Raw genomic sequence first — 26430 nt, forward strand, 5'->3', positions numbered from 1 at the left:
CGGCACCCATTCCTCCACCCCCTGGCACCCCCACCCACGGCACCCATCCTGTGCCCCCTCCGGCAGCCCAACGTGCGGGGGCGGCTGTGCGATGCCTGCGCCGCCGGCACCTTCCACCTGAGCGCAGCCAACCCCGAGGGCTGCCTGCAGTGCTTCTGCATGGGTGTCTCACGGCACTGCGCCAGCTCCGCATGGAGCCGCCACCAGGTACGGTCACCAGGCTGTGCCAGGCCATGCTGGGTCATTTGGTGCCATGTTGTGCCATGTTGTGCCTTGCCTTGCCATGCCGTGCCATGCCATGTCATGTCAAGCTGTGTTGTGCCATGCTGTGCCGTTATATGCCGTTATGCCATGCTATGTCATGCTGTGCTGTGCCATGCTGCACCATGTCGTGCCGTGCTGTGCCGTGTAATGCCATGCTATGTCAGGCTGTGCCATGTTGTGCTGTGTCGTGCTGTGCAATGCCATGCTGTACCATGTATTGCCATCTTTTGCCATGTCATGCCGTGCTGTGCCATATAGTGCCTTCCCATGCCATGTAGTGTCATGCCGTGCCATGTTGTGCCATGCTGCCACATGCCATGCCACATAGTGCCATGTTGTGCCATGCCACGCCATGCCTTGCTGTGCCACGCTGTGCCGTGTTATGCTATGCCATGCCATGCCATGCCATGTAGTGCCATGCTGTGCCATGTTGTGCTATGCCGTGCTGTGCCATGCCATGGAGTGCCATGCCTTGCTGTGCCATGTTGTGCTACGCCATGCTGTGCCATGTCATGTCGTGCTGTGACATGTCATGCGTTGCTAGGCCGTGCTATGCAGGGCTGCACCGTGCCATGTAGTGCCATATTGTGCCATGCCATGCCATGCCATGCCTTGCTGTGCCACACCATGCCGTGTTGTGCCATGCCACGTAGTGTCATGTCGTGCCGTGTTGTGCTATGCCACGCCATGCTGTGCCATGCCTACCACCAAGCCCCTTCCCGCTCCCCTTCCAGGTCCTCCTCACCGCCGAGGAGACACCGCCACTGAGCCTGGCCAACCTGGCCGGCACACGGACCGTGGGTGACCGTGCCCGCTTCTCCTCCCCACGGGAGCTGCTCTTCGCCGCCTTCCAGGAGCTGCCCCGTGACGTCTACTACTGGGTGCTGCCCGCACCCTTCGCCGGGGACAAGGTGCCAGCGCCGGGGCCGACTGGGGGACAAGGTGGATGTCCCCAAGCCCGGCTAAGCCTAGCTGCATCCCGCCCTGCAGGTGACATCGTACGGTGGTGAGCTGCGCTACACGGTGACGCACCGGGCACCGGCGGGCGCCCAACCTTTGCCACGCCAGCCCGACGTCCTGCTGCAGGGCAACGGCATACTCCTGGAGCACTTCTCTGATGCCAACCCCCCATCTGGCGTCCCCACCACCGTCACCGTGCCCTTCCGTGAAGTGAGGACCGGCGGGTGTCCCCCCCATCCCAGGTTGGGGTTGGGGACACAGCGGTCACCCCCTGGTTGTGCCCGCAGCGTGCCTGGCGCCGAGCGGATGGACGCGATGCCACCCGTGAGCATCTCCTGATGGCTTTGGCCGACATCGACCTCTTCATGATCCGGGCGTCCTACTCTGATCAACCAGAGGAGAGCAGGTACCAGGGAGAGGGGAAGGGAAACTGGGGACATGGGGGTGCGGGTGGGCAGAGCGGTGGGGACATCTCCTCTTGCCCCGCAGACTAGCCGATGTCAGCCTGGACGTGGCAGTGCCACACGCCACCGGCCGCCCGCCGGCACTGGAGGTGGAGGATTGCACCTGCCCAGCCGGCTACCGTGGTGCCTCCTGCCAGGTGAGACCCTCAGTGTCCCCTCACCCTGGCCTTCGGGACACCGAGTGGTGGCCCACCCCCCTGTCCCCTTGTCCCCTCCATAGGACTGTGATACCGGCTACACCCGCAGCACCACCGGGCTCTACCTGGGCACCTGCGAGCCGTGCCAGTGCCACGGCCATGCCAGCGAGTGCCACCCTGAGAATGGCATCTGCCAGGTGAGCTGGGGACAGTGGGTGGACACCCCGGGGACCCCCATGGCGGTGCCACCAATGCCATCACCTTTGCAGGGCTGCCGGGATCACACGGAGGGCGCCCAATGTGACAAATGCCAACCCGGCTACTACGGCGATGCTACCCGGGGCACCCCGGGCGACTGCCAGCCCTGTCCCTGCCATGGACACCACAGTGACACCCAGTAGGTGCCACCACCTGGTCACCTACATTCTTGGGGACACGGGCAGGGTCTCACCCATCCCCTTGTCCCCTCTGCAGGGTGACCAAAAGCTGCTTCGAGGACAAGGACGGACAGCCCACCTGCACCGCCTGCGCCCCTGGACACAGCGGGCGTCTCTGCGAGAGGTGCCAGGGGAACCCGGGGTGAGGGGTTGTTTTTTGGGGTGCAACCTCCCCTTCATTGGCTTTTTTTGTACCCCCACCATAGGTGCTTGCCTGGGTACGTGGGGGACCCGCTGCGGGGAGAGCCGTGCCAAGGTGAGCGTCGTGGGGAGAGGACGAGGTGGTGTCCCCTGCAGTGGCACTGAGGGGGGCATCGTGCCTAACCGCTGTCCCCCCCCACTCCACCGCAGAGCCGGGCGTCCCCAGTGGGCAGTGCCAGTGCGACCCACGCGGCAGCATCGGCGAGGGCTGCGACGCCAACGGGCAGTGCCACTGCAAGGTGAGTTGTCGTCCCCCTCCCAGCATGTCCCCAAGCCCTGGGAGGAGGTGCCAGGGCCATGTCACCCACCCCATCCCCCCCACTCCCCCCAGGCCAACGTGGAGGGTCCCAGCTGTGCCACCTGCCGTCCCCACCATTTCCACCTGAGTGCCAGCGAGCCGGCTGGCTGCCTGCCCTGCTTCTGCATGGGCATCGTCCAGCACTGCGCCAGCACCGCCTATGCCCGTGGCACCGTGAGTGTCCCCTCCGAAGTCTCCAGGCTGTCCCCAGATGTCCCCAACCCCACTCACCCATATCCCCATCCTGTAGGTCCAGACGCCCTTCGGTCCCGGTAATCCCCAGGGATTTGCCTTGGTGAACCGGCAGCGCAGCACCCGGGTGGGCACCGGCTTTGAGGTGGAGCTGGGCACCCCCCAACCCCGCTTGACCTACGGCCGTTTTGGGGAGCTGCCCCCCGACTCCTACTACTGGCAGCTGCCTCCCCCCTACCAGGGGGACAAGGTAATGGGGTGCCCCCCCTCCCTGACCAAGGGGACAGGGGTGCCCGCAGGAGCACCAGCCTGGCACCGGCTGCACCCACTCCCCATGGGCACCCCTGGCTGCTCGCCCCATGGCTCTGGTGGAGGGGGAAGTGGGCACAGCCTCCCCCGTCTCCTGCTTTCTTCCTTTTTCTTTTTTCCCCTTTTCTTTTTCCCCCTTTTCTTTTCCCCCCTTTTCTTTTCCCCCCTTTTCTCTTTCCCCCTTTTCTTTCCCTCTTTTCTTTTTCCCCTTTCTTTTTCCCTTCCCTTTCCCCTTCCCTCTTCCCCCTTTTCCTTTCCCCATCCCTGTCTCATCCCATCACCTTCCCCATCCCCATCCCTGTCCCCATCATCCTCCCCATCCTCTTCCTCTTCCCTTTCCCCATCCCCATCCCTATCCCTATGCTGTCCTGTCCCTTCCCCTTCTCATCCCATGGGATGCATCCCCACCCCATCTCCCCATGCAGGTGGGCTCCTATGGCGGGCGCCTCCGCTACACCCTGACCTACACCCCGGGGGGGCAGGGAGCCCCCCTGCCTGACGTCGACATCCAGATCACGGTATGGGGGTGCCTGGGCTGGGGGGGGACAACAGGATGACACTGGCGACCCCCCACCTGACCCTCCCCATATCCACAGGGCAACGACATCACGCTGGTGGCGTACCAGCCCGACCTGCCCCCGCGGACCCCCCAGGCCTTCGAGATCATTTTTCGGGAGGTAAGAGGGAGCGGGTGGCTTTTGTCCCTGATGTCCCCCATCCCCACGACGTGCCCAGCCGGGGTGTGTGTGTCTGTCCCCCCCCCGCCCCGGCCCTTGACACCCCTCTCTGCCTGCAGCAATACTGGCAGCGGCCGGACGGGCAACCGGCGACACGGGAGCATCTCCTGATGGCTTTGGCCGACCTGGATGAGATCCTCATCCGAGCCACCTACTCCACCAGCACGGCCGCATCCAGCATCGCCAACGTCGCCATGGATATGGCCGTGCCCCCCCAACCCGGCCTCCCCCCGGCCCCTGAAGTGGAGGAATGCCGCTGCCCCCCCGGCTACCATGGGCTGTCCTGCCAGGTGAGCCCCCAGCATCACCCACCCCATCATCACCCCCCCCATCATCACCCCCTCCTTCCCAGGGATATTTTTTGGGGGGGAAGGGGTGTCACAACACTGAACACCCCTCCCTTTTTTTCCTCCCCTGTCAGGATTGTGCGCCCGGTTACACCCGCACCGGGGGGGGGCTGTACCTGGGGCACTGCGAGCTCTGTGAGTGCAACGGGCATTCGGAGAGCTGCCACCCCGAGAGCGGCGTCTGCTCCGTAAGTATTTATATTAAGCAGGTTTTGGGGGGGCTGGGGTCCATCCCAGCCGTGCACCCCCAATATTTGTGTGTGTGTGTCCCCAGGGATGCTTGCACAACACGGCAGGGGACTTCTGTGACCAATGTGCCCCCGGTTTCTACGGGGATGCCACCGCCGGTACCCCCGAGGACTGCCAGCCCTGCGCCTGTCCCCTCCCATACCCTGAAAACCAGTGAGTGCCAGCGCCAAGGCGGGGGTCTGCCGGGGAGGGGACACCCCCCCACCTCACACTGTCCCCACAGGTTCTCCAGGACCTGCGAGAGTTTGGGAGGCGGCGGGTACCGCTGCACCGCCTGCGAGCCGGGCTATGCCGGGCAGTACTGCGAGCGGTGAGGCCTGTGGCAGGGGGTGGCTGGCACCCCCAAAAAACCCATATACCCATATATATATATGCTCAGCCCCATATACCCACCCTGATATACCCACCCCTATGGGCTCACCCCAATATACCCACCCTGAGGTACTCACCCAATGGGCTCACCCTTACACCCACGCCAATATACCCACCCTGACAGGCTCACCCTGATATACCCACCCTGATGTGCTCCCCCTGATAGACCCATCCCAAAGTGCTCACCCCGATATACTCACCCCAATATACTCACCCCAATATACACACCCTGGTATAGTCACCCTGATGGGCTTCCCCTGATAGACCCACCCCAACGTGCTCACCCTTACACCCACCCTGGTATAGTCACCCCGATGGGCTCACCCCAGTGTACCCACTCTGACATACTCAATGTTCTCCTGCTATTCCCACCCTAATATACCCACCCTGATGTGCTCACCCCAACATACCCACTTTGATATACCCACCCCAATGTACTCACCCCATAAGCTCATCCCAGTTTATGCATTCTGATGGGCTCACCCCAATATACCCACCCCAATGTGCTTACCCCAATATACTGACCCCAATATACCCACCTCGATGTGCTCACCCCAATATACCCACCCTGATGTGCTCACCCCAATATACTCACCCCAATATACCCATCTCGATGTGCTCACCCCAATATACTCACCCCATTCCGATGGGCTCACCCCACTATATGCACCCCAATATGCTCACCCTCCTATACCCCCACCCCTGCTGTGCCCACCCCGCCATACACTCACCCCCTTTTCCCCTGCAGCTGCGCGCCTGGCTACACGGGTGACCCCACGGCACGTGGGCAGGCGTGCGTCCTGGCGGGCTCCCCACTCCCGCTGGCCGTCCGCATCCACCCACCACGCACCACAGTGGCACAGGGCAGCGCCGTCACCCTGCGGTGCCAGGCCAGCGGTGACCCCCCCTTCTATTACCACTGGACGCGAGAAGATGGGCGACCCCTCCCCGAAGGTGCCCAGAGCCGGCGACAAGGTATTGGGTGGTTCAGGGAGGGGGGGGACCATGGTGTCCCCAAGGTGGGGGGACGCGACGTGGGGTGTCACCCACGTGTCCCCCCCCCAGGCGAGGAGCTGCACTTCGCCAGCATCCAGCCCTCTGAAGCCGGCGTCTACGTCTGCTCCTGCCGCAACCTACGGCACAGCAACACCAGCCGCGCTGAGGTCATTGTCACCGGTAGGTCATTGTCACTGAGGTGGGGGACACACACACGGAGTGGGGGGGTGAGCGGGACTCAGCTCTCCCATCTTGGTGCAGAGACCCCCGGCAAACCCATCACCGTCACCGTGGAGGAGAAGCGGGTGCAGCGGGTGAAGCCTGGGGCCGATGTCACCTTCGTCTGCACTGCCAAGAGCAAGGTGAGCTGAGGGGGGCACGGCACAGCGGGGGGCACGCGGGCACCCTTGGGTGCACATGGGGGTGTGCAGGGCATTGGGACACCCCTGGGTGCCCACCTGGTCACACAGGACACATGAGCACCCTTGGGTGCCGATGGGGCCATGCAGGGTACATGGGTGCCCATGGGGTCATGCAGGGCACAGGGACACCCTTGGGTGCCCATCCAGCCATACGGACCCCCCCAAACACGCTTGGGTGCCTACGTGGCTCTACGGGACACACCAACACCCCTGGGTGACCACCTCTCCCTGGCGGGTGCCCAGACGGGCATACAGCCCCCCCCATCCCCTCTGTCCCCAGCAGATGCCCTGCCCCACTGGCCTGCCCATCCCCATGGCCTCAGGCCTCTCCCTCTCTCCCCACCAGTCACCTGCCTACACCCTGGTATGGACGCGGCAGAACCACGGGACGTTGCCAGCCGGCGCCGTGGACTTCAACGGCATCCTCACCCTGCGCAACGTGCGGCCCGAGGACGCCGGTGTCTACGTCTGCACCGGCTCCAACATGCTGGACATGGATGAGGGCACCGCCACGCTCTATGTCCAGGGTAAGCCCGCAGGGGTGCCCAGACACTGGGGTGGTGAGCACGCTCAGTGCCCAGATGCCAGGGTGACGGGCATGCTCGGTGCCAAATCACTGGCACGATTGTGGCATGCTCACCACCCAGGTGCTGGGGTGATGGGCACGCTTGGTGCCCAGACACCAGGGTGATGGGCTCGCTTGGTGCCCAGACGCTGGGGCAATGGGCACGCTCACCACCTGTGTACTGGGGTAGTGGGCACGCTTGGCTCCCAGACGCTAGGATGATGGCCTTGCTTGGCACCCAGACACCAGGGCGATGGGCAGGCTAGCCACCCAGACGCTGGGGTGATGGGCACACTCCCCTGAGACCTGTGCCCTCTTGCAGCCCCATCAAAGACTCAGATGTTTTATGGACCTGTTGAGTTTATGGAGGGGCACAGACCAGGTAAGTCACAGTGGGGGAGGTTGGGGCAGGGGGAGGTCCACGCGCTCCCCACCCCCTGCACCTGCTGCATGCCGGGGCTCCACTGTGCACCCCGCCACCAGCCGTGCCACGCCACCCTCTTGCTTCCCACTGCCCCCACCAGCTGGGGCCAGCGCCATGGGGGGGGCCCCGGCGAGCCCTGAGCTCCCCCCCTCCCCGGGTCTCAACCACAGCCGGCACCGCCGCCGCCCCCACCGCCGCCGTGGAGCCGGCACAGCTGAGTGTGGCACCAGGGCAGCCGGCCGAGTTTCGCTGCGTGGTTGCCGGTAACCCCCCGCCCACCCTCGAGTGGCTCGGTAGGTGCCTGCCGGGGATGGGGGGGACACCAGCACCGGGCTTGGGGACACAGCTGTTGGGGGTGACACTGGGCCGTGTCCCCGTAGGCACGCTGCCGCCGCGGGCGGTGGTCCATGGTGGGACGCTGCGTTTCAGCGCCGTTGAGCCCACTGACGAGGGGCACTACGCGTGTCGGGCGCGCAGCAGCGCCGGGCAGCACACGGCGCAGGCCTTCCTCCATGTGCAAGGTAAGCGTCGTTCCCATCATCCCGGTCATCCCTGTTGTCCCCATTGTCCTCATCGTCCATCCCCATCCCCATCATCCCATCATCTCCATCATCTCCCATCATCCTTGTCACCCCCGTTGTCCCCATCGTCCCCATCATCATCATCATCTGCATCATCCCTGTCGCCCCCATCATCCCCATCACTGCTATCATCTACATCACCCCCATTGTCCTAATCATCCCTGTCACCCCTGTTGTCCCCATCATCCACGTCACCCCCCATCATCCCCATCGTTCATATCCATCATCCCATTGTCCCCATCATCCCCATTGTCTGCATCATCCCCGTCACCCCCACCATCACCATCACACTCATCATCCCCGTCATCCCCATCATCCCTGTCATCTCCCATCATCCATCCCCCTCATCCCCATCACTCCCACTGTCCCTATTGTCCCCATCATCTGTCACCCCCATCATCTGTTACCCCCATCATCCCCGTCACCCTCATTGTCCCCATCATCCCTGTCACCCCTATCATCTCCATCATCCTCTTCATCCCCCATCATCCTCATCATCCCCATCATCCCTGTCACACCCATTGTTCCTATTGTCCCTCATCCCCCCTATCATCCCCATCATCCTCATCTTCTGCATGACTCATGTCACCCCCATCATCCCCATCACCCCCATTGCCCCCACCCCTCCAGCACTGCCCTGACCCCCTACTTCCCACAGCTGCCGGCACACCCCGGGTGCAGGTGAGCCCGGAGCGGACGGAGGTGCAGGAGGGCTCCACGGTGCGACTCTACTGCCGGGTCTCGGGGTCACCCACTGCCACCATCACCTGGGAGAAGCAGGGGGGCACCCTACCACCGCAGGTGAGCCGGGTGCTGGCACCCTTGGGTGCTCCCGGGGGGATGTGGGTGCACCAAGGTTGCCTCTTACGCCCACCCTCATGCCACAGTCCCGCACTGAGCACGCCGACATCACCACGCTGGTCATCCCCACCGTGACAGTGGCCGACAGTGGCATCTACCTCTGCGTGGGCACCAGCGCCGCTGGCACGGCCCGCGCTGCCATCGAGGTGGCAGTGGTGCCAGGTGAGGCTGGTGGGGGATGCCAGTGAGATTCGGGGATGGGTTCAGCGGGCTGCAACCCACCCGTGTCCCCCCTTTTCCTCCCTGCAGGGACAGCACCACCCGTCCGCATCGAGTCCTCATCCCCATCCGTCACCGAGGGACAGACCCTGGACCTTGACTGCCTGGTGGCAGGATCTGGCCCTGCCACCGTGATGTGGTACAAGCGCGGTGGCTCCCTGCCCGCTGGCCACCAGGTAGGGCACAGGCAGTGCAGGCAGCGTGGGCAGCACCCCAAATCCTGCCCTGTCCCCTCCTATGTGACACCGATGCGTGTCCCCAACCCCAGGTTTCGGGGTCCCGGCTCCGTGTCCCCTACGTCACGGCGGCCGATTCAGGGGAGTACGTGTGCCGGGTGAGCTTGGGGACCACCATGCGTGAGGCGTCTGTCATTGTCACCGTCGTGGCTGGATCCAGCTCGTCCTACGGTGAGACCAGGCTCAGTGGCACCAGGGGGGGACATGCTGGTCCCAGACGGGCGGTCACGGCTCCATCCTCCCCCCCAGGGCCACCAGCTTCAGGTGTCCCTGTCCGGATCGATGCATCCTCATCCACTGTGGCTGAGGGACAGAGCCTGGACCTCAACTGCGTGGTGGCTGGGCAGGGACAGGCCACCGTCACCTGGTACAAGCGCGGGGGGTCCCTTCCAGCCAAGCACCAGGTAGGGGACACCAGAGGGGGATGTCACCAAGGGGGGTGGTTGGGGGTTGACCCACATCCCCATGCAAGCTTAAGTGGCCTCATGCAAGCCCAGGTGGGCCAATACAAGCCCAGGTGGGCCACGCAAGCCCAGGTGGGCCACGCAAGCCCAGGTGGTCCCATACAAGCTCAGGTAGCCCATGCAGGCTTAGGTGGCCCATGCAAACTCAACTGGCACTTTTGCAAGCCCAAGTGGCTCTATGCAAGCCCAGATGGCACTTGTGCAAGCTTGGATGGTCCTGTGCAAGCCCAGTGGCCCCCATACAAGACCAAGTGGCCCTGTGCAAGCCCCAGCAGCCCCATGGTAGCCCAAATGGCCCCTGTGTCTCCCGTGTCCCCTCCCCACAGGTGTCCGGCTCCCGGCTGCGACTGCTGCAGGTGACAGCGGCCGACTCGGGCGAGTACGTGTGCCGGGTGACCAGTGGGGCCACCAGCAAGGAAACCGCTGTCATGGTGACAATCCAGCCCAGCGGGGCCAGTGCCTACCGTGAGTGCGGACAGGGGCGTGACAGTGCCAGCGTGGGGGTCCCCATGTGCCATGGCACTGAGCCATGTCTTCTGTGCCCTTGCCGGTGGGATTCTGTCATGGTCACTGGTGTCACCCTCTTGTCTTGGTCCCCAGCCCCGGGCAGCACGACCCCCCTGCGCATTGAGTCCCCGTCCTCCGCCGTGGTCGAGGGCCAGACCTTGGACCTCAACTGTGTCATCGCCAGCCCCGCACAGGCCACCATCACCTGGTACAAGCGCGGGGGGTCCCTCCCGGCCAAGCACCAGGTAGGGGACGTGGAGGGGAATGTCCCCAAAGGGCCTGGTGGGGATTGACCCAAGGCCCTGTGCAAGCCCAGGTGGCCCATTACAAGCCCTGGTGGGCCCATGCAAGTCCAGATGGCCCCATTCAAGCCCAGGTGTCCCATGCAAGCTCAAGTGACCCCATGGAAGCCCAGGTGGCCCATGCAAGCTCAAGTGACCCCATGGAAGCCCAGGTGGCCCATGCAAGCCTGCATGGCCCCATGCAAGCTCCAGCAGTCCCATGGAAGCCCAAATGGCCCCTGTGTCCCCCATGTCCTGTTCCCGCAGGTGTCTGGCTCCCGGCTGCGGCTGCTGCAGGTGACAGCGGCCGACTCGGGCGAGTACGTGTGCCGGGTGACTAGCGGGGCCACCACCAAGGAAACCTCCATCATGGTGACAATCCAGCCCAGCGGGGCCAGCACCTACCGTGAGTGGGGATCAGGAGGGGACACAGGATGTTACCCATGGGTGGGTGGCACTGCCCTGTGGTGTATCTGGGTCTGGGATGAATCACTCCCTGGGGAAGCCACCCATGTGTGTGCCCACCCTGACTTCCCGGGCTCCTGGTGTCCCTTGGAGGGTCACACGTGGTGGTGACCACGGTCTCTAACCTGTCTCGGTCCCCAGCCCCAGGCAGCACAACCCCCCTGCGCATCGAGTCCTCGTCCTTGTCATCGCCTGTGGCCGAGGGCCAGACCCTGGACCTCAACTGCGTCATTGCCAGCCCCGCACAGGCCACCGTCACCTGGTACAAGCGTGGGGGGTCCCTCCCGGCCAAGCACCAGGTAGGTGCTTCACCAGGAGGGAGATGTCCCCCAGGGGGTGGTTGGGGTTGACCCATGGCTCTGTGCAAGCCCAAGTAGCCCTGGTGGCCCCTTACAAGCCCTGGTGGCCCATGCAAGCCCAAGTGACCCCCTTGCATGCCCAGGTGGTCCCATGCAAGTCCAGGTGGCCCTGTGCAAGCTCGAGTGGCCTTGTGCAAGCCCAGATGGCCCTGTGCAACCGCTGATGGCCCCTTGCAAGCTTGAGTGGTCCCGGTGACCCGTTTCCTGTCCCTGCAGGTGTCCGGCTCCCGGCTGCGGCTACTGCAGGTGACAGCGGCCGACTCGGGTGAGTACGTGTGCCGGGTGACCAGTGGGGCCACCACCAAGGAAATCTCCATCATGGTGACGATCCAGCCCAGCGGGGCCAGCACCTACCGTGAGTGGGGACCAGGAGGGGACAGGGGACCAGAGGACCATGCAATGATTCTTGGGGTGACACTTCCATCTCTGTCCCCAGCCATTGGTGTCACCCCCCCGGTGCGCATCGAGTCCTCATCCTCCTCTGTGGCTGAGGGACAGACCCTGGACCTCAACTGCATCGTGGCCAGGCAGGGACAGGCCACCATCACCTGGTACAAGCGCGGGGGGTCCCTTCCAGCCAAGCACCAGGTAGGGACACCAGAGGAGCATTTTGGGATGGAAAAGGGATTTTTGGGGGGTTTGAGGGGTTTGTGTCCCCCTTCTCATGTGTGTCACCCCCGACAGGTGTCAGGCACCCGCCTGCGCATCCCCCAGGTGACGGCAGCCGATTCAGGGGAGTACGTGTGCCGGGTGACATCAGGTGGTGTCACGCACGAGACGTCCCTCATCGTTACCATCCAGACCGGCGCTGGCTCCTCTTATGGTACCGGGGATGGGTGGGAGGTGACATGGGGACACGATGGGGACACGGTGGCTACCCCTGCTGACCCCGTTGCTATTCCCAGCTGTTGGTGTCACGCCACCAGTGAGGATCGAGACCTCGTCTGCTGCCGTCACCGAGGGACAGACCCTGGACCTCAACTGCATGGTGGCAGGACAGGGTCACCCCCATGTCACCTGGTACCGGCGTGGGGGGGCTCTGCCCCCCAACAGCCAGGTGGGATGCCAGGGAGGTGGCATCACCCCGCAGGGCACAGCCCCACGTCAGCCACTGATGTGTCCCCAACTTCTCCTCTCCAGGTATCGGGGACCCGCCTGCGCCTCGTCCAGGTGGCAGTGGCTGATTCAGGGGAGTATGTGTGCCGGGTGACCCTGGGGACCGTCACGCAGGAGGCATCTGTCATCGTCACCGTGCCTGGCGGCATGGGCACCTACTACCGTGAGTGCAAGCAAGAGGGCAGCGCTTGGGGACAGATGGGTGCCACCTCGGTGACAAATGTCCCGTTTCCCTGTCCCCCCCAGCCTCCGGAGTCTCCCAGCCCCTCCGCATCGAGTCCTCGTCCTCGGCCATTGCTGAGGGACAGATCCTGGATCTCAACTGCGTGGTGGCAGGATCCGGCCCTGCCACTGTGACATGGTACAAGCGCGGTGGCTCCCTGCCCACCAGCCACCAGGTAGGGCACAGAGGGGGTTCACCCTGAATTTGTGTCATCCCCTGCTCTCTGGCACTGACTTGTCTCCAAATTGTCCCCTCCAAGGTGGCAGGCACCCGCCTGCGCATCCCCCAGGTGACGGCGGCCGATTCAGGGGAGTATGTGTGCCGGGTGACATCGGGTGGCGTCACGCAGGAGACGTCTCTCATCGTCACTATCGATGATGGAGCCAACCCATCCCACCGTGAGTGCCACCCTTCAGGGGACAGGTCCCCTCTGGTGCCAGGGACCGGTGGGGATGTTTACCCTTAACTCTGTCCGCACAGCCACTGGCGTCGCACCGCCCATCCACATCGAGTCCTCAGCATCCTCTGTCACTGAGGGACAGACCCTGGACTTGGACTGTGTGGTGGCTGGACAGGGACAGGCCACCATCACCTGGTACAAGCGTGGTGGGTCCCTCCCAGCCAAGCACCAGGTAGGTGGGGACAGGGGCAGGGTGGAGGACGGTGGCCGTGGGTGGCCGGTTGATGCCAACACCCCCTGCCATCATGTCCCCAGGTTTCGGGGTCCCGCCTGCGGCTGTCACAGCTCTCAGTGGCCGATTCAGGGGAGTACGTGTGCCGGGCAGACACAGGCAGCGTCTCCCGCGAGGCCACCGTCACTGTCACCGTCACCTCCCGTGACAGCTCCAGCTACCGTGAGTGTGGTCACAGGGCGAGGGAGGATGCCGGGGGGGAGATGTGGGACATGAGTCACCTTGGTGGCTTCCCTGTCCCTTTGTCCCTGCAGGTCTGCAGAGCCCCATCATCTCCATCGACCCGCACAGCATGGCGGTGGCACCAGGCGAGGATGCCACCTTCAAGTGCCGCGTCCACGACGGCGCCCGGCCTGTCAACGTCACTTGGCGGATGGGACCTGGCCAACATCTCCAAGGTATGGTGGTCCCCAGGGTGGTCCCGTCGTGGTCCCCAGGGTGTCCCTGGTGTTGATGGCTCCTCCTTGTCCAGACAACGTGAAGATCAGCACCAACGGCTCAGTCATCTCCATTACCGGCGCCCATGTGGGCAACCAGGGTGCCTACCACTGTGTGGCCTCCAACCGCTTCGGCATTGCCAGCAGCGTCGTCAACCTCCTGGTGCAAGGTGCGAGGTTGCTGGGGTGGCCCTGTCCCTGTCCCCATGTGCTCCAGATGCCCCCAGGGTGGTGGTGTTCCTGTCCCCATGCTGGTGTCCTCCATGTGCTCCAGATACCCTGGGGTGATCATGTCCCCATCCCTGTGTCCTATCCATGCTTCAGGTGCTCCTGGAGTGGTGGTGCCCATGTCCCCATACTGATGTCCTCCAGGTGCCCCTGGGGTTGTGATGTCCCCATCTCCGTGCTGATGTCCTCTATGGGCTCCAGATGCTCCTGGGATGGTTGTGTCCCCATCCTCATTTCCATCATGTGCTCCAGATGCTCCTAGGGTGGTGGTGTCCCTGTCCCCATCCCCCATCCCCATGCTGATGTCCTCCCCATGCTCCAGATGCCCCCAGGGTGATGCTGTCCCTGTTGCCATGCTAACGTCCTTAGTGGTGGTATCCTCATCCCCGCACTGATGTCCTCCTCCTTCTCCAGGTGCCCCCACAGTGTCGGTGATGCCACCGGGCCCTGTGACAGTGAAGGAGGGCAAATCCCTCAGCCTGGAGTGCCTTGGCCGGGGTGAACCACGGCCACTGGTGCGATGGAGCCGGCTGGGCTCCCGGCAGAAGGTGGAACACCAAATGCTGCTGCACATGGACAGCCAGGCCATCCTGCAGGTGAGCGGGGCACCCTGGGGTGCCGCGGAGATCTGGTGGGTGCCCAGTGCTCACCATGCACCCTGTCCCTCACCACACAGCTCTCACCGGCCAAGCCAGAGCACGCCGGGACCTACGTCTGCACGGCGCACAGCGCCTTGGGTTCAGCACAAGCCCGGGTGGACGTCAATGTGGAGACAGCACAGCGGCACCCTGGTGCCCCCGAGGTCACCGCGCCACCTGCCGTCACTGTGGTGGCTGGGGACACCGCCACGCTGCACTGCACAGCCAGAGGTACGGGGAGGATGGAGGACGGTGGTGGAGGAGGGGTATCCTGACATGGTACCCTGACGCCACGGTGATGGGCGCTGGCGCTGCCTGTAGGTGAGCCGGCGCCCCGGATCGAGTGGTCGAAGCTGCGGGCACCCCTGCCCTGGCAGCACCGGGTGGTGAACGGCAGCTTGGTCATCCCCCGCGTTGCACAGCAGGACTCGGGCCAGTACATCTGCAATGCCAGCAGCCCCGCTGGCTTCGCTGAGGTCTTCATCACCCTCGACGTGGAGAGTAAGGGGGTAGTGGGATTTGGGGTGCCCCTGGGTCCCTCCTGCCATCTCCACTGTCTCCTTCACCCGTGCTGTTGCCATCACCAATCCTTGGCTCCTCTCCGTCCTTCCTCTGCACATGGCCATCTCCATCACTGCTCCCACCCTCCTATCCAGCCCTTCCTCATGGATCCATCCTTGCTCCACCCCAGCACTCATCCTCCTCTCTGTCTCCTCTCAAGCTCCTTCATCCAGCCCTTCCCATGGATGTGTCCATCCATTTGTCCCATACCTGTGCACATCCATCTCTATTTCTGCTCTGTCCTCCATCCATCCCCTATTCATCGATCCGTCCATCACTCAGCCATCCCAGCTCACACCCATGTCTCCATCTCCTCTCACACCTCTCCATCCACCCCTTCCTGGTGGATTCATCCATCACTCATCCGTCCCAGCTCACATCCATCTCTCCATCTCCTCTCACACCCACCTCTCCATCTCCTAACTCCTCCATCCACCCCTTCCTGGTGGATTCATCCATCACTCAACCATCCCAGCTCACATCCATCTCTCCATCTGGTCTCAAACTTCTCCACCCATCCCTTCCCTCATGAATTAGTCCATCTCTCATCCATCCCAGCACACGCTCATCTCTCCATCTCCTAACTCCTCCATCCATCCCTTCCTCGTGGATTCATCCATCTCTGGTCCATCCCAACACACACCCACCACCATCTCCACCCAGACCCTCCCACTGATGCCCTCCTCGCCCTGTTGACCCATTCATTGCCCCATCCCGGCTGCGGTCGGGTGCTGATGGTACTGGCCGTTCCCTGCAGCACCACCATATGCCACCAGCCTGCCGGAGGACACCGCGGTGCGTGCTGGTGACGCGCTGCAGGTGCAGTGCCTGGCCCATGGCACCCCGCCACTGGTCTACACTTGGGATAAGGTCAACGGCAGCCTCTCGGCACGTGCCATCTACCGCGCCGGCCTCCTCCGCATCAGCCCAGCCTTGCCCGCCGACTCCGGCACCTACCGCTGCCTTGTCACCAACCGCGTCGGCACCGCCGAGACCTTTGCACGCGTGGCTGTCCATGGTGAGCCCCCCCTCAATGGGGATGCCCCACGCCGGGGATGCCCGTGCCGCCAGGTACCATCAGGGCTTTGCATCCCATCCAGGTGATGCTGGTGACAGTGGGGACGCCGGCAGCGGTCCGTTGACAGTACGGGTGACACCGGGGAGCCTCGTCAAGGGGGTGGGTGGCACCGCCGAATTCGCCTGCGCTGTCTCGGGGGACCCCCGGGCACGTCTGGAGTGGCTGAAGGATGGTGGGGAGCTGCCCCCCACCCACAGCGTGCGGGACGGGGTGCTGCGGTAAGGAGTGGGGGATGGGGCAGTCGGATCCCCCCCCCCACCTGCTCCCCCCTGTGGGGTCCCACACCCCGGCTGTGTCCCCGCAGGATACCGGAGCTGGCGTGGGGGGCACAGGGGGTGTACGTGTGCCGGGCCAGCGCCCCAGGCGGGCAGGCGGAGGACAGGGCCACCCTCACCGTCCAGGGTAGGAGCAGCACCCATGCACCAGGGGACATGGGCACCCCCCAACCTATCCCCCATGAACACTGGCACCCTGGGACCCCCCATCTCCCCAGACCCAGGGGCACCCACTGACTCATACCCCCATCCCCATGGGCACCCCGGTGCCCCCATTTTCCCACACCTATGGGCACCCTGGTACCCTCCATCTCTCTCCCCACCCCCATGCACCCCAATATCCCCTATTTCTTCCCCTGCCCATGGGCACCCAAATAGCCACCTATTTCTCCCCATGCCCATAGACACCCCAACACCCCCAATCTCTCCCTGTGCCTGCAGACACCCCAACACCCCCAATCTCTCCCCATGCCCAAGGGCACCCCGATACCTCCAATCTCTCCCCATGCCTGTGGGCACCCTAATACCCTCAATCTCTCCTCACACCCCTGAGCACCCTGGTACCCCCCATCTCTCCCCATGCCCATGAAGACCCCATTTCTCCCCATCTCTCACTCCTCCGGTTGGCACCCCAGACCACGATGCCTCCCCCATGCCAGGGGGGCACCCCAAAACCCCACTGTCCCCCCCTCCAAGCTCTCCCCAGGGCCCTGATCAACATCCGGACAGCGGTGCAGACAGTGCTGGCAGGGACGGCGGTGGAGCTGGAGTGCCTGGGCTTGGGTGAACCCCGTCCCCACGTCACCTGGAGTAAAGTGGGGGGCCGTATCCGACCCGGGGTGCTGGTCCGTGCCGGGACCCTCACCATTGAACGGGTAGAACGGGCAGATGCTGGGCAGTACCGCTGCACTGCTGCCAACAGCGTGGGCACCGTCCAGTCCCACGTCATCCTCCACGTGCAAGGTGAGGATGGGGACACGGAGCTGGGGACACACAGACGGTGTCATCACAGGGTGGTGACACCTCCGTGCATCCCCAGCTGCCCCCCAAATCGCTGGGCAGCCAGAGGTGAAGGAGGTCTCAGTGGGTTCGGCAGCTGTTTTGCCCTGCTTGGCATCCGGTTTCCCGGTGCCGGAGATCACCTGGAGTAAGGTGAGATGGAGGGATGCAGGGATGGGGGTGGGGGGGGGGGGGGCACCCTATGGGTGCTGACCCCCCCACCCCGCTCTGCCGCAGCTGGAAGGGGAGCTGCCGGCGGGTGCCAGGGCAGAAGGGAACGTCCTGACGCTGCCGGCCGTGCGCCATGAGGATGCCGGTGTCTACGCCTGCGCCGCAGCCAACCACCGCGGCCAGGAGACAGCTTACTATGTCCTTAAGGTCCGAGGTGAGGATGGTCAGACAGACAGATGGATGGACCGGGTGGTGGTGGGAGGAGGGTGATGCACCCCAACCTCTCCTGACCCCCCCATCCCCACAGAGCGCCTGGTCCCCTATTTTGGGCAGACGCCCCGCTCCTTCCTCCCCCTGCCCACCATCAAGGATGCTTACAAGAGGTTCGAGATCCTCATCACCTTCCGACCTGACGCTGCTGACGGTGAGCGCCGATGGGACCCCTGTGTCCCCCCATGTGTCCCCCCCATGTCCCCTCTATGTCCCCTCCATCGTCTCCTCCTCCCTTCCCTCTCCATCCCTCCCTCCATCCTCCCCTCTTCCTCCTTTAGCTCCCATTCTCTATTCAACCAAGCCCCCCCCACCACTTCTGGGGGGTTTCTCCTCCATCCCGGGGGTGTTTTGGGGTTCCTCAGGATGTGATCCGCACCCCCCCGGGGTGGGCACCATCCTGCCTGACCCACCGCCACCCTGCAGGGCTTCTCCTCTACAATGGGCAGCGGAAAAACAGCGGTGCCGACTTCATCTCCTTCGGTTTGGTGGGTGGCCGCCCTGAATTTAGGTGAGACCCATGAACGGGTGCTATAGGAGGAGGGGGGAGATGGGTGCCAGCACCCACCCACACCTGTTGTACCCCAAAAAAATAAGGTTTGATGCTGGTTCGGGCATGGCCACCATCCGGCATCCGACGCCACTGCGGTTGGGTGAGTACCACACCGTCCGTCTCCTCCGCAATCTTACCCGGGGTTCGCTGGCGCTGGACGGGCACCCCCCAGTTAACGGGACCTCCCAGGTATTTGGGGGGGGGGGTGATGTGTATTGGGTGGGGGTCAGGGTGCTGGAGGTGGTGCCCACCCACTTGTGCCCGCAGGGGAAGTTTCAAGGGCTGGATCTGAACGAGGAGCTGTACCTGGGGGGGTACCCCGATTTCAGTACCGTGGCTAAGACAGGGCTCAGCCGTGGTTTTATGGGTGAGTGATGAGTTTTTGGGGGGCACCGGGGTGGGAGGCTGAGCGCCATGTCACCCCCATCTCCATCCCTCCGCAGGCTGCGTACGCCAGCTCCGCATCCAAGGGGAGGAGGTGGCCTTTGGGGACATGGACCTGCAGGCGCACGGTGTCACCAGTTGTCCCACTTGCCAGGACCGGCCATGCCAGGTGAGGATGGTGGGGGTGATGCCCACCCATCTCCACCTATCCCCACCCATTGCTGACGCCCATGTCATCCCCCCCCAGAATGGTGGCGTGTGCCAGGACGCCGAGAGTGGCACCTACATCTGCCGTTGTCCCCACGGCTTCACCGGCAGCAACTGCGAGTACTCGCAGGCTTTGCATTGTCACCCAGGTAGGTGCCTGCCCCACGGGGATGTCACCCCAGTGTCCCTCCCCGGATGGGTGCTCATCGCTTGTCACCCTACAGAGGCGTGTGGGGCTGATGCCACCTGCGTCAACCGGCCAGACGGGCAAGGCTATACCTGCCGCTGCCACCTGGGCAAGGCTGGGGAGAGGTGCACCGAGGGTAAGCACAGCTGGGGACACGGGGACAGGGCTGGCACCGCACTGGGGACATGGGCACGGGGTGGGCACCGCCCCAGGGAGATGGGCATGGGGCTGGGACAACCCTGGGGAGATGGGGACATGGCTGGGGACTACCCTGGGGACACAGACACGGGGTTGGCACCACCCTGATGACAGCGGCATGGGGCTGGGTACTATACCAGGGAGGTGGACACAGGGCTGGGGACCACCCTGGGGCATGGACATAGGGCTGGGGACCACCCTGGGGACATGGGCAGAGGGCTGGGACCATCTCAGGGAGATGGGCATGGGGCTTGGTACCACCCTGGGGAGATGGGCACAGGGTTGGTGCCACCCTGGGGACACAGACATGGGGCTGGGGACCACCACAGGGAGATGGGCACAGGGCTGAGACCACCCTGGGGACACAGGCATGATGGGGACAGGGGATTAGGTACCATGCGGGGAGGTGGGCATTGTGGATATGATGGAGATGGGCCATTGGGTGCCATCCCAGGGAGACGGGCACGATGGGGATGGGGGATTTGGGACCACCCTGGGGACACAGGCTGAGGAGCACCCTGGGTAGATGGGCATGGGTCTGGGTACCACCCTGGGGACATGGGAATGGGGCTCACGCCACCCTGGGGAGATGGGCACGGAGCTGGGGACCACCAGAGATGGGCAGGGACTGGGACTACCCTGGGGAGATGGGCACCATGGGGATGGAGATTTGGGTCCCACCCAGGGGAAATGGGCACCATGGGGATGGAGGTTTGGGTCCCACCAGCCAGGCACTGATTTGGGGGTGCCGCAGGCGAGGCAGTGAGCGTGCCATCCTTCGGTGAGGCGGGTGCCTTCGTCTCCTACCCGCCCCTCACCAACGTCCACCATGAGCTGCGGGTGGAGGCTGAGTTCCTGCCGCTGGCACCCGACGGGCTCCTGCTCTTCAGCGCTGGCAAAGCTGTCCCCGTGGAGGACTTTGTCGCCTTGGCCATGGCTGGTGGCCACCTTGAGTTCCGCTACGAGCTGGGCTCAGGTGGGCTGACACGGTGATGGGGGTCTTGGTGGCGCCGTGGGGGGGCTGGTGGCACTGGGAACCTGGGTATAGGTGGGGTGGCCTGGCATTACTGGGGTCCATTGGCATCATAGGGGTCCCTGAGCCGCAGCAGGGTCCCCTGGCACCACTGGAGTCCCCAGGTGTCACTGGTGTCCCTTGGCATCATTGGGGTCCCCAGGTGTCACTGGTGTCCCTTGGCATCATTGGGGTTCCCAAACGTCACCAGGGTCCTTTGGCATCATTGGGGTCCCCAGGCATCACTGGGGCCCCCAGCATCACTGGGGTCACCTGGTGTCACTTGGGTCCCCTGGCAGCACATCACTGGGGTCCCTTGGTGACACTGGCATCCCCAGGCTGTGGCAGCGTCCCTGGGCATCACCAGGGTCCCCAAATGTCACCAGGGTGCCCTGATGTCGCTGGGGTCCCTTGGTGTCGCTGGGGTCCCCTGGCATTACATACCTGGGATGCCCTGCTGTCACCTGGGGCCCCAGGCACTGCCAGTGTCCCTGTGGATCACCGTCACACCACCGGGGTCCCCTGGCATCACTTTGGTCCCCAGATACTGCTAGGGTCCCCTGGGCATCAGTGGGGTACCCTGTCACCACTGGGGTCCCCAAGCATCACCGGGGTCCCCCAGCATCACCCAGGGCACCTCTTAGGTCCCCAAGCATCCCTGGTGTCCCCCAGCCCCCCGTGATGCCACCATCAAATCCCCACAGGCCTGGCAGTTCTCCGCAGCACCGAGCCGGTGACGCTTGGCCGCTGGCACCGGGTGACGGCCGAGCGGGTTCACAAGGATGGGACGTTGGTGGTGGATGACGCCGCCCCGGTGAAACGCTCTTCGCCCGGCAAGAGCCAAGGTCTCAACCTACGCACCCCCCTTTATCTGGGGGGCACCGAACCCCCCCTGCGCCCCCCAACCAACGCCTCCTTCCGGGGCTGCATTGGAGAGGTGAGACACCCCCTGTCCCCCCCAAAAGCCTGTCCTGGACATCTGGGTCCCCCCAGTGGGAGACAGGGGGGCCAGGGTCCCCTCGGCGGGGGTTGGGGGGGTCAGGGATTGACACCCCCCCTCCCTTGGTGTGTCCCCCTCGCCCCAGGTCTCCATCAATGGGAAGAAGGTGGATTTGTCCTACAGCTTTCTGCGGAGCCGGGGCGTGGGGCAGTGCGGGCAGAGCTCGCCCTGCCTGCAGGCTGCCTGCCTGCACGGGGGTCGCTGCCTGCCCCTGCCTGCAGGCAGCCCCGGCAGCCCTGCCTACCGCTGCCTCTGCCCACCCGGCTTCAGCGGTGAGTCCCGCGGGGTGCTGACACGCGTGTGCGGTTTGCACGTGCACGCTGTGGGCGGTTGGTGTGCGCGCGTGCGCGCGCACGCTGAGCACGCGGGTGGACTGGGCGTGCAAGCGTGTGGGCTGCGCGTGCACGCGTGCTGCATATGGGGGTGTGCCGTGCACGCACGTGTGCATGTGTGCTGCGCATCCATGTGCACTATGCAGGCGTGTATGCTGTACGTGCACGTGTGCTGTGCATGCGGGTGGGCTGCATATTGTGTGTGCTGCACATGCATGCGCACTGTGCATGTACGTGTGCATGTGTCTGCTGTGCATGCATGCACACTGTGCATACATGCGTGCTGCACATGCATGTGTGCTGGGGTGCAGGCATGCTGTTTGCAAGCAGGTGCATCTGCATGAGTGTGTGTGTAGTGTGCAGTGCGTGCATGTGCTGTGCATGCGTGTATGTGTTGAGTGTGCATGCAGGTGCTGTACATGCATGGGTGCTGTGCACACCTGTGTGCACTCCGGGTGCAGTTTGCACGTGCGTGCATCTGCTGCACATGGGTGCAGCGTGCACTGTGTGCATCTGCTCTGCATGTGCTGTGCGTGCATGTGCGGTGTGTGCAGTTGGCACGCATGCGTGCGTGCTATGCACAGGCTGCAGTCTGCACATGTGTGCATCTGCCGTGCACGCATGTATCTGCACGTATCTGTGTGCAGTTTGCACGTGTGCACGGCACGTGCGAGTGTGTACTGTGGGTGCTGTGCGTGCACAGGTACGGTGCGTGCGTGCATGCACTGTGCGTGCACACGCACTCCTCGTGTGCATGCTCACTTTGCACGTGTGTGTGCGTGCAAGGGCAAACCCTGGGCCAGCAGGTCAGCCGAGGGCATCTGACCATCCTCGCACCCACCCACGTCACCCGGTGTCACCTTCCTTGTCCCCAGGGCCACGCTGCGAGCGGGAGGAGGACCGCTGCCTGCACCACAACCCCTGCCTGCACGGCGGCACCTGCAAGGGCAACGCCTGCCTCTGCCCGCAGGGCTACGCCGGTCCCTACTGCCAGCACAGTGAGTCGGGGGACGCTTGGGGACAGACACCTGGGGACATGGGGGGGACATGTGCCACCCCGTCCCCAACCCCCCTTCACCCGCAGGCTTGGCGCTAGCGGAGCTGGAGCAGGACTGGCAGGAAGGCAGCGGGGGCGGAGGTAGGTGCCTGCACCCACTTCCCCCCCTTTTTGCACCCAAAGGTGGGGCCGTGGGTGTGGCAGCTGGGCGTGGTCTCCCCCTTATCGCCCCCTTATCCCCCCCTTTCTGCCCGCAGACGCCCCCGGACAGTTCAGCGCCGCTTTCCGGGACGGCTCCTACCTGGCCCTGCCCGGTCACCTCTTTCCCCGTGGGTGAGTGACGCCGGGGACAGGGTACCCCCGAGCAGGGTGCCGCGCCCCCCGAGCAGGGTGCCACACCCCCACGCCGGCATTGCACCCTGCCCGGGGTGCTGCACCCTTCCTGGGGTGCTGCAACCTCCCTGGGTAGTTGCACCCTTTTTTAAGGCATTGCACCACTTCCTGCAGTGTTGCACCCTGACTGCAGCATTGCACCCATCACAGCGTTGCACCCATCACAGCGTTGCACCCATCACAGCGTTGCACCCATCGCAGCACTGCACCCTTCCTGTGGTGTTGCACTCATTGCAGCATTGCACCCGTCGCAGCCTTGCACCCATCGCAGCATTGTACCCTTCCTGCAGTATTGCACCCAATGCAGCATTGCACCCATCACAGCGTTGCACCCATCGCAGCACTGCACCCTTCCTGTGGTGTTGCACTCATTGCAGCATTGCACCCGTCGCAGCCTTGCACTCATTGCAGCATTGCACCCGTCGCAGCCTTGCACCCATCGCAGCATTGTACCCTTCCTGCAGTATTGCACCCAATGCAGCATTGCACCCAGCACAGCATTGCACTGATTGCAGTGTTGCGCCCATCACAGCATTGCACCCCTTCCCATGCCATCACACCCTTCTAGGGTGCTGCACCCCTTTCTGCAGCATTGCACCTTTCCCACCTTGTTGCACCCATCATGGCGTTGCACCCCCCCCAGGATGCTACACCCCTTCCAGCAGCGTTGCACCCATTGCGATGTTGCACCCATCTCAGCATTGCACCCTTGCCATGGTGTTGCACCCATTGCAGCGTTGCATACTTCCTGGGGTGCTGCACCCTTCCCACTGCATTGCACCCTTCCTTCCTGCAGCATTGCACCCTCACAGGGTGCTGCACCCCTTCCCACAGCGTTGCACCCATTGCCATTTAACACCCTTCTCGGGGCGCTGCACCCAGAATGGCATTGTGCCCTTCCCAGAGTGCTGCACCCATCACGGCATTGCACCCCTCCTGGGGTGCTGCACCCATTGCACTATTGCACCCTTCTCAGGGTGCTGCACCCATTGCACTATTGCACCCTTCTCAGGGTGCTGCACCACCCTGGGGTGCTGCACCCACCGAACCATGCCCCTCTCCTTGCAGCCCACCCGAGGCGCCCGAGACCATCGAGCTGGAGCTGCGGACGGGCAGTGCCGACGGGCTGCTGCTGTGGCACGGGGCGGTGAGCGGGGTGGAGGGCATCGCTGGGGAGGGGACCGGGGTGCTGAGCCCCCTTAGGGTGGGGGTCAGGGTACCCCCCACCCCGCTCACCGCCCCGCTGCGCCCACAGGAGCCCGGCGAGGGTGGCAAAGCCAAAGACTTCATCGGCCTCGGCTTGAAGGACGGGCACCTGGTGTTCAGGTGAGCGGGGGGACCCGGTGTCACCCCGGGGTGCCCCGTGCCACCCAAGGGTGCCCTATGCCACCCCAGGGTGCCCGCTGTGCTGAGCCCACGTCACCCCTGCAGCTACCAGCTGGGCAGCGGTGAGGCCAGCATCGTCTCCGAAGACCCCATCAACGACGGCGAGTGGCACCGGGTGACGGTGACGAGGTGGGTGGGGGCCAGGGTGGGGGTCAGGGTGGGGGTCAGGGTGCGGGTGCTGATGGGTGCCGTGCAGGGAGGGCCGGCACGGGCGGCTGCAGGTGGATGGGGAAGAGCCGGTGAGCGGGCAGTCACCAGGAGCCAACGTCATGGCCAACACCCAGGGCAGCATCTACATGGGTACGGTGGCACCCAGGGGACATGGCGGGGCATGGGGTGGGACAGGGTGGGACGCAGGGTGCGACATAGGGTGGGACATGGGGTGGGACACGGGGTGAGACCTGGGGTGGGACAGGGAGGGACACAGGGTGGGACATGGGGCGGGACATGGGGTGAGACCTGGGGTGGGATAGGGGATGGGCAGGGGGTGGGACACATGATGGGACATGGGCTGGGACACGTGGTGGGACACAGGAGGGGACATGGGATGGGACACGGGACATGCGACAGAGCACAGGATGGGACATGGGATGGGTCATGGGAGGGGTTACATGATGGGACTTGGGATGGGACCCAGGACAGGACACGGGAGGGGATATGGGGTGGGACACGGAAAGGCGCGGGACATGGGATGGACACTAGATGGGACACAGGGTGGGCACACGGGAAGGGGACACATGATGGAACATGGGAGGGGGCGCAGGGTGGACGTGGGGTGGACACCGATAGGATGTGGGATGAGACTTGGGATGGGACACAGGATGGCCATGGGAAGAGAACACATGATGGGACATGGGACAGGGCACGGGATGGCCATGGGATGGGACATGGGACAGACACTGGATGGGACATGGGACAGGGCATGGGATGGATATAGGCTGGGACATGGGACGGGACACAGGATGGGACATGGGATGGACATGGGATGAGACATGGGATGGACATGGGATGGGACAGACATGGGATGGGATGTGGGCTGGACACGGGGTGGACGTGGGACAGGATGTGGGATGGACATGGGATGGGACACAGGAGAGGACACCAGGTGAGCCCACCGGGTGCCCTCGCACCCACGTGTCCCCTCGTGTCCCCCCCGCAGGCGGCGCTCCGGACCCCCGCAGCCTGACGGCTGGCAAATTCACCTCCGGCATCACTGGGTGCCTGCGGGGGCTGGCGCTGGCGCCCGCCGGGACCCCCCGGCACCCCATCGACCTGCGGCATGGCGCGGTGGGGGGCTCCCCCGCCCCCCCCTGCCCCTCCTAACCCCCGCCAAAATATATTTTGGGGGGAATTTGGCCAATCTTATTCCAAAAAAAAAAAAAAGCCAGGAGGAAACGGTGCTTTGCTGCCCCGGGGTGACTCGGGGGGGGGGGCCGGGACCCCCAAAAATGTTTACACCCCCCTCCCCCACATCAGCCCCCCCGAAACTGTGCTGGGGCGGCCGGGCCGCCCGGGTGCCCCCCTGGGGTGGCGGCGGGGTGGGGACGCGAGGGACAATCGGGGTGCTGGCGGGGACCCCCCCGCGGGGACAGCTATTAAAGGAGAGAGAACCAGCGCGGTGGCCGTGTTTGGGGGTGCTGCGCCGGCGGGGGAGTATGGGGGGGTATGGTATTGGGGGGTATGGTATGGGGATCCAGAAGGCATTTCGTGTGAGGATTCGGGTGGGTATGGTATAGGGGTTATGGG

The 26430-nt window shown here is 64.2% G+C and overlaps 1 protein-coding gene across 1 annotated transcript in view; it reads left to right on the forward strand.

Moving 5' to 3' along the window:
• HSPG2 (heparan sulfate proteoglycan 2) overlaps positions 1-26007 on the forward strand; it is a 38843-nt gene extending 12836 nt beyond the window's left edge. Inside the window, exons 20-89 of the mRNA XM_010577490.1 lie at positions 67-207; positions 999-1175; positions 1255-1434; positions 1512-1630; positions 1714-1825; positions 1909-2022; positions 2095-2222; positions 2300-2386; positions 2469-2518; positions 2614-2702; positions 2795-2935; positions 3012-3203; positions 3688-3780; positions 3859-3939; positions 4059-4289; positions 4421-4534; positions 4621-4748; positions 4819-4905; positions 5716-5942; positions 6033-6143; positions 6225-6325; positions 6732-6912; positions 7273-7332; positions 7545-7667; positions 7755-7895; positions 8614-8756; positions 8843-8978; positions 9066-9211; positions 9304-9442; positions 9521-9675; positions 10062-10200; positions 10336-10487; positions 10791-10929; positions 11784-11935; positions 12032-12170; positions 12253-12404; positions 12488-12626; positions 12710-12861; positions 12946-13084; positions 13167-13318; positions 13402-13540; positions 13633-13776; positions 13851-13985; positions 14458-14639; positions 14720-14912; positions 15003-15182; positions 16000-16260; positions 16343-16538; positions 16625-16722; positions 17292-17558; positions 17635-17747; positions 17832-17979; positions 18073-18189; positions 18462-18546; positions 18633-18777; positions 18856-18955; positions 19032-19141; positions 19220-19328; positions 19404-19502; positions 20319-20540; positions 21281-21513; positions 21662-21848; positions 22784-22906; positions 22993-23046; positions 23163-23238; positions 24367-24445; positions 24557-24624; positions 24730-24813; positions 24881-24984; positions 25844-26007. Coding sequence (XP_010575792.1) covers positions 67-207; positions 999-1175; positions 1255-1434; positions 1512-1630; positions 1714-1825; positions 1909-2022; positions 2095-2222; positions 2300-2386; positions 2469-2518; positions 2614-2702; positions 2795-2935; positions 3012-3203; positions 3688-3780; positions 3859-3939; positions 4059-4289; positions 4421-4534; positions 4621-4748; positions 4819-4905; positions 5716-5942; positions 6033-6143; positions 6225-6325; positions 6732-6912; positions 7273-7332; positions 7545-7667; positions 7755-7895; positions 8614-8756; positions 8843-8978; positions 9066-9211; positions 9304-9442; positions 9521-9675; positions 10062-10200; positions 10336-10487; positions 10791-10929; positions 11784-11935; positions 12032-12170; positions 12253-12404; positions 12488-12626; positions 12710-12861; positions 12946-13084; positions 13167-13318; positions 13402-13540; positions 13633-13776; positions 13851-13985; positions 14458-14639; positions 14720-14912; positions 15003-15182; positions 16000-16260; positions 16343-16538; positions 16625-16722; positions 17292-17558; positions 17635-17747; positions 17832-17979; positions 18073-18189; positions 18462-18546; positions 18633-18777; positions 18856-18955; positions 19032-19141; positions 19220-19328; positions 19404-19502; positions 20319-20540; positions 21281-21513; positions 21662-21848; positions 22784-22906; positions 22993-23046; positions 23163-23238; positions 24367-24445; positions 24557-24624; positions 24730-24813; positions 24881-24984; positions 25844-26007 — 9597 coding nt within the window. The remainder of the gene's footprint in view (positions 1-66; positions 208-998; positions 1176-1254; positions 1435-1511; positions 1631-1713; positions 1826-1908; positions 2023-2094; positions 2223-2299; positions 2387-2468; positions 2519-2613; positions 2703-2794; positions 2936-3011; positions 3204-3687; positions 3781-3858; positions 3940-4058; positions 4290-4420; positions 4535-4620; positions 4749-4818; positions 4906-5715; positions 5943-6032; positions 6144-6224; positions 6326-6731; positions 6913-7272; positions 7333-7544; positions 7668-7754; positions 7896-8613; positions 8757-8842; positions 8979-9065; positions 9212-9303; positions 9443-9520; positions 9676-10061; positions 10201-10335; positions 10488-10790; positions 10930-11783; positions 11936-12031; positions 12171-12252; positions 12405-12487; positions 12627-12709; positions 12862-12945; positions 13085-13166; positions 13319-13401; positions 13541-13632; positions 13777-13850; positions 13986-14457; positions 14640-14719; positions 14913-15002; positions 15183-15999; positions 16261-16342; positions 16539-16624; positions 16723-17291; positions 17559-17634; positions 17748-17831; positions 17980-18072; positions 18190-18461; positions 18547-18632; positions 18778-18855; positions 18956-19031; positions 19142-19219; positions 19329-19403; positions 19503-20318; positions 20541-21280; positions 21514-21661; positions 21849-22783; positions 22907-22992; positions 23047-23162; positions 23239-24366; positions 24446-24556; positions 24625-24729; positions 24814-24880; positions 24985-25843) is intronic.
• The last annotated feature ends 423 nt before the right edge of the window (positions 26008-26430 follow it).

Source organism: Haliaeetus leucocephalus, unplaced genomic scaffold, assembly GCF_000737465.1.
Source record: "Haliaeetus leucocephalus isolate CR32 unplaced genomic scaffold, Haliaeetus_leucocephalus-4.0 Scaffold556, whole genome shotgun sequence".
Lineage (NCBI taxonomy): Eukaryota > Metazoa > Chordata > Aves > Accipitriformes > Accipitridae > Haliaeetus > Haliaeetus leucocephalus.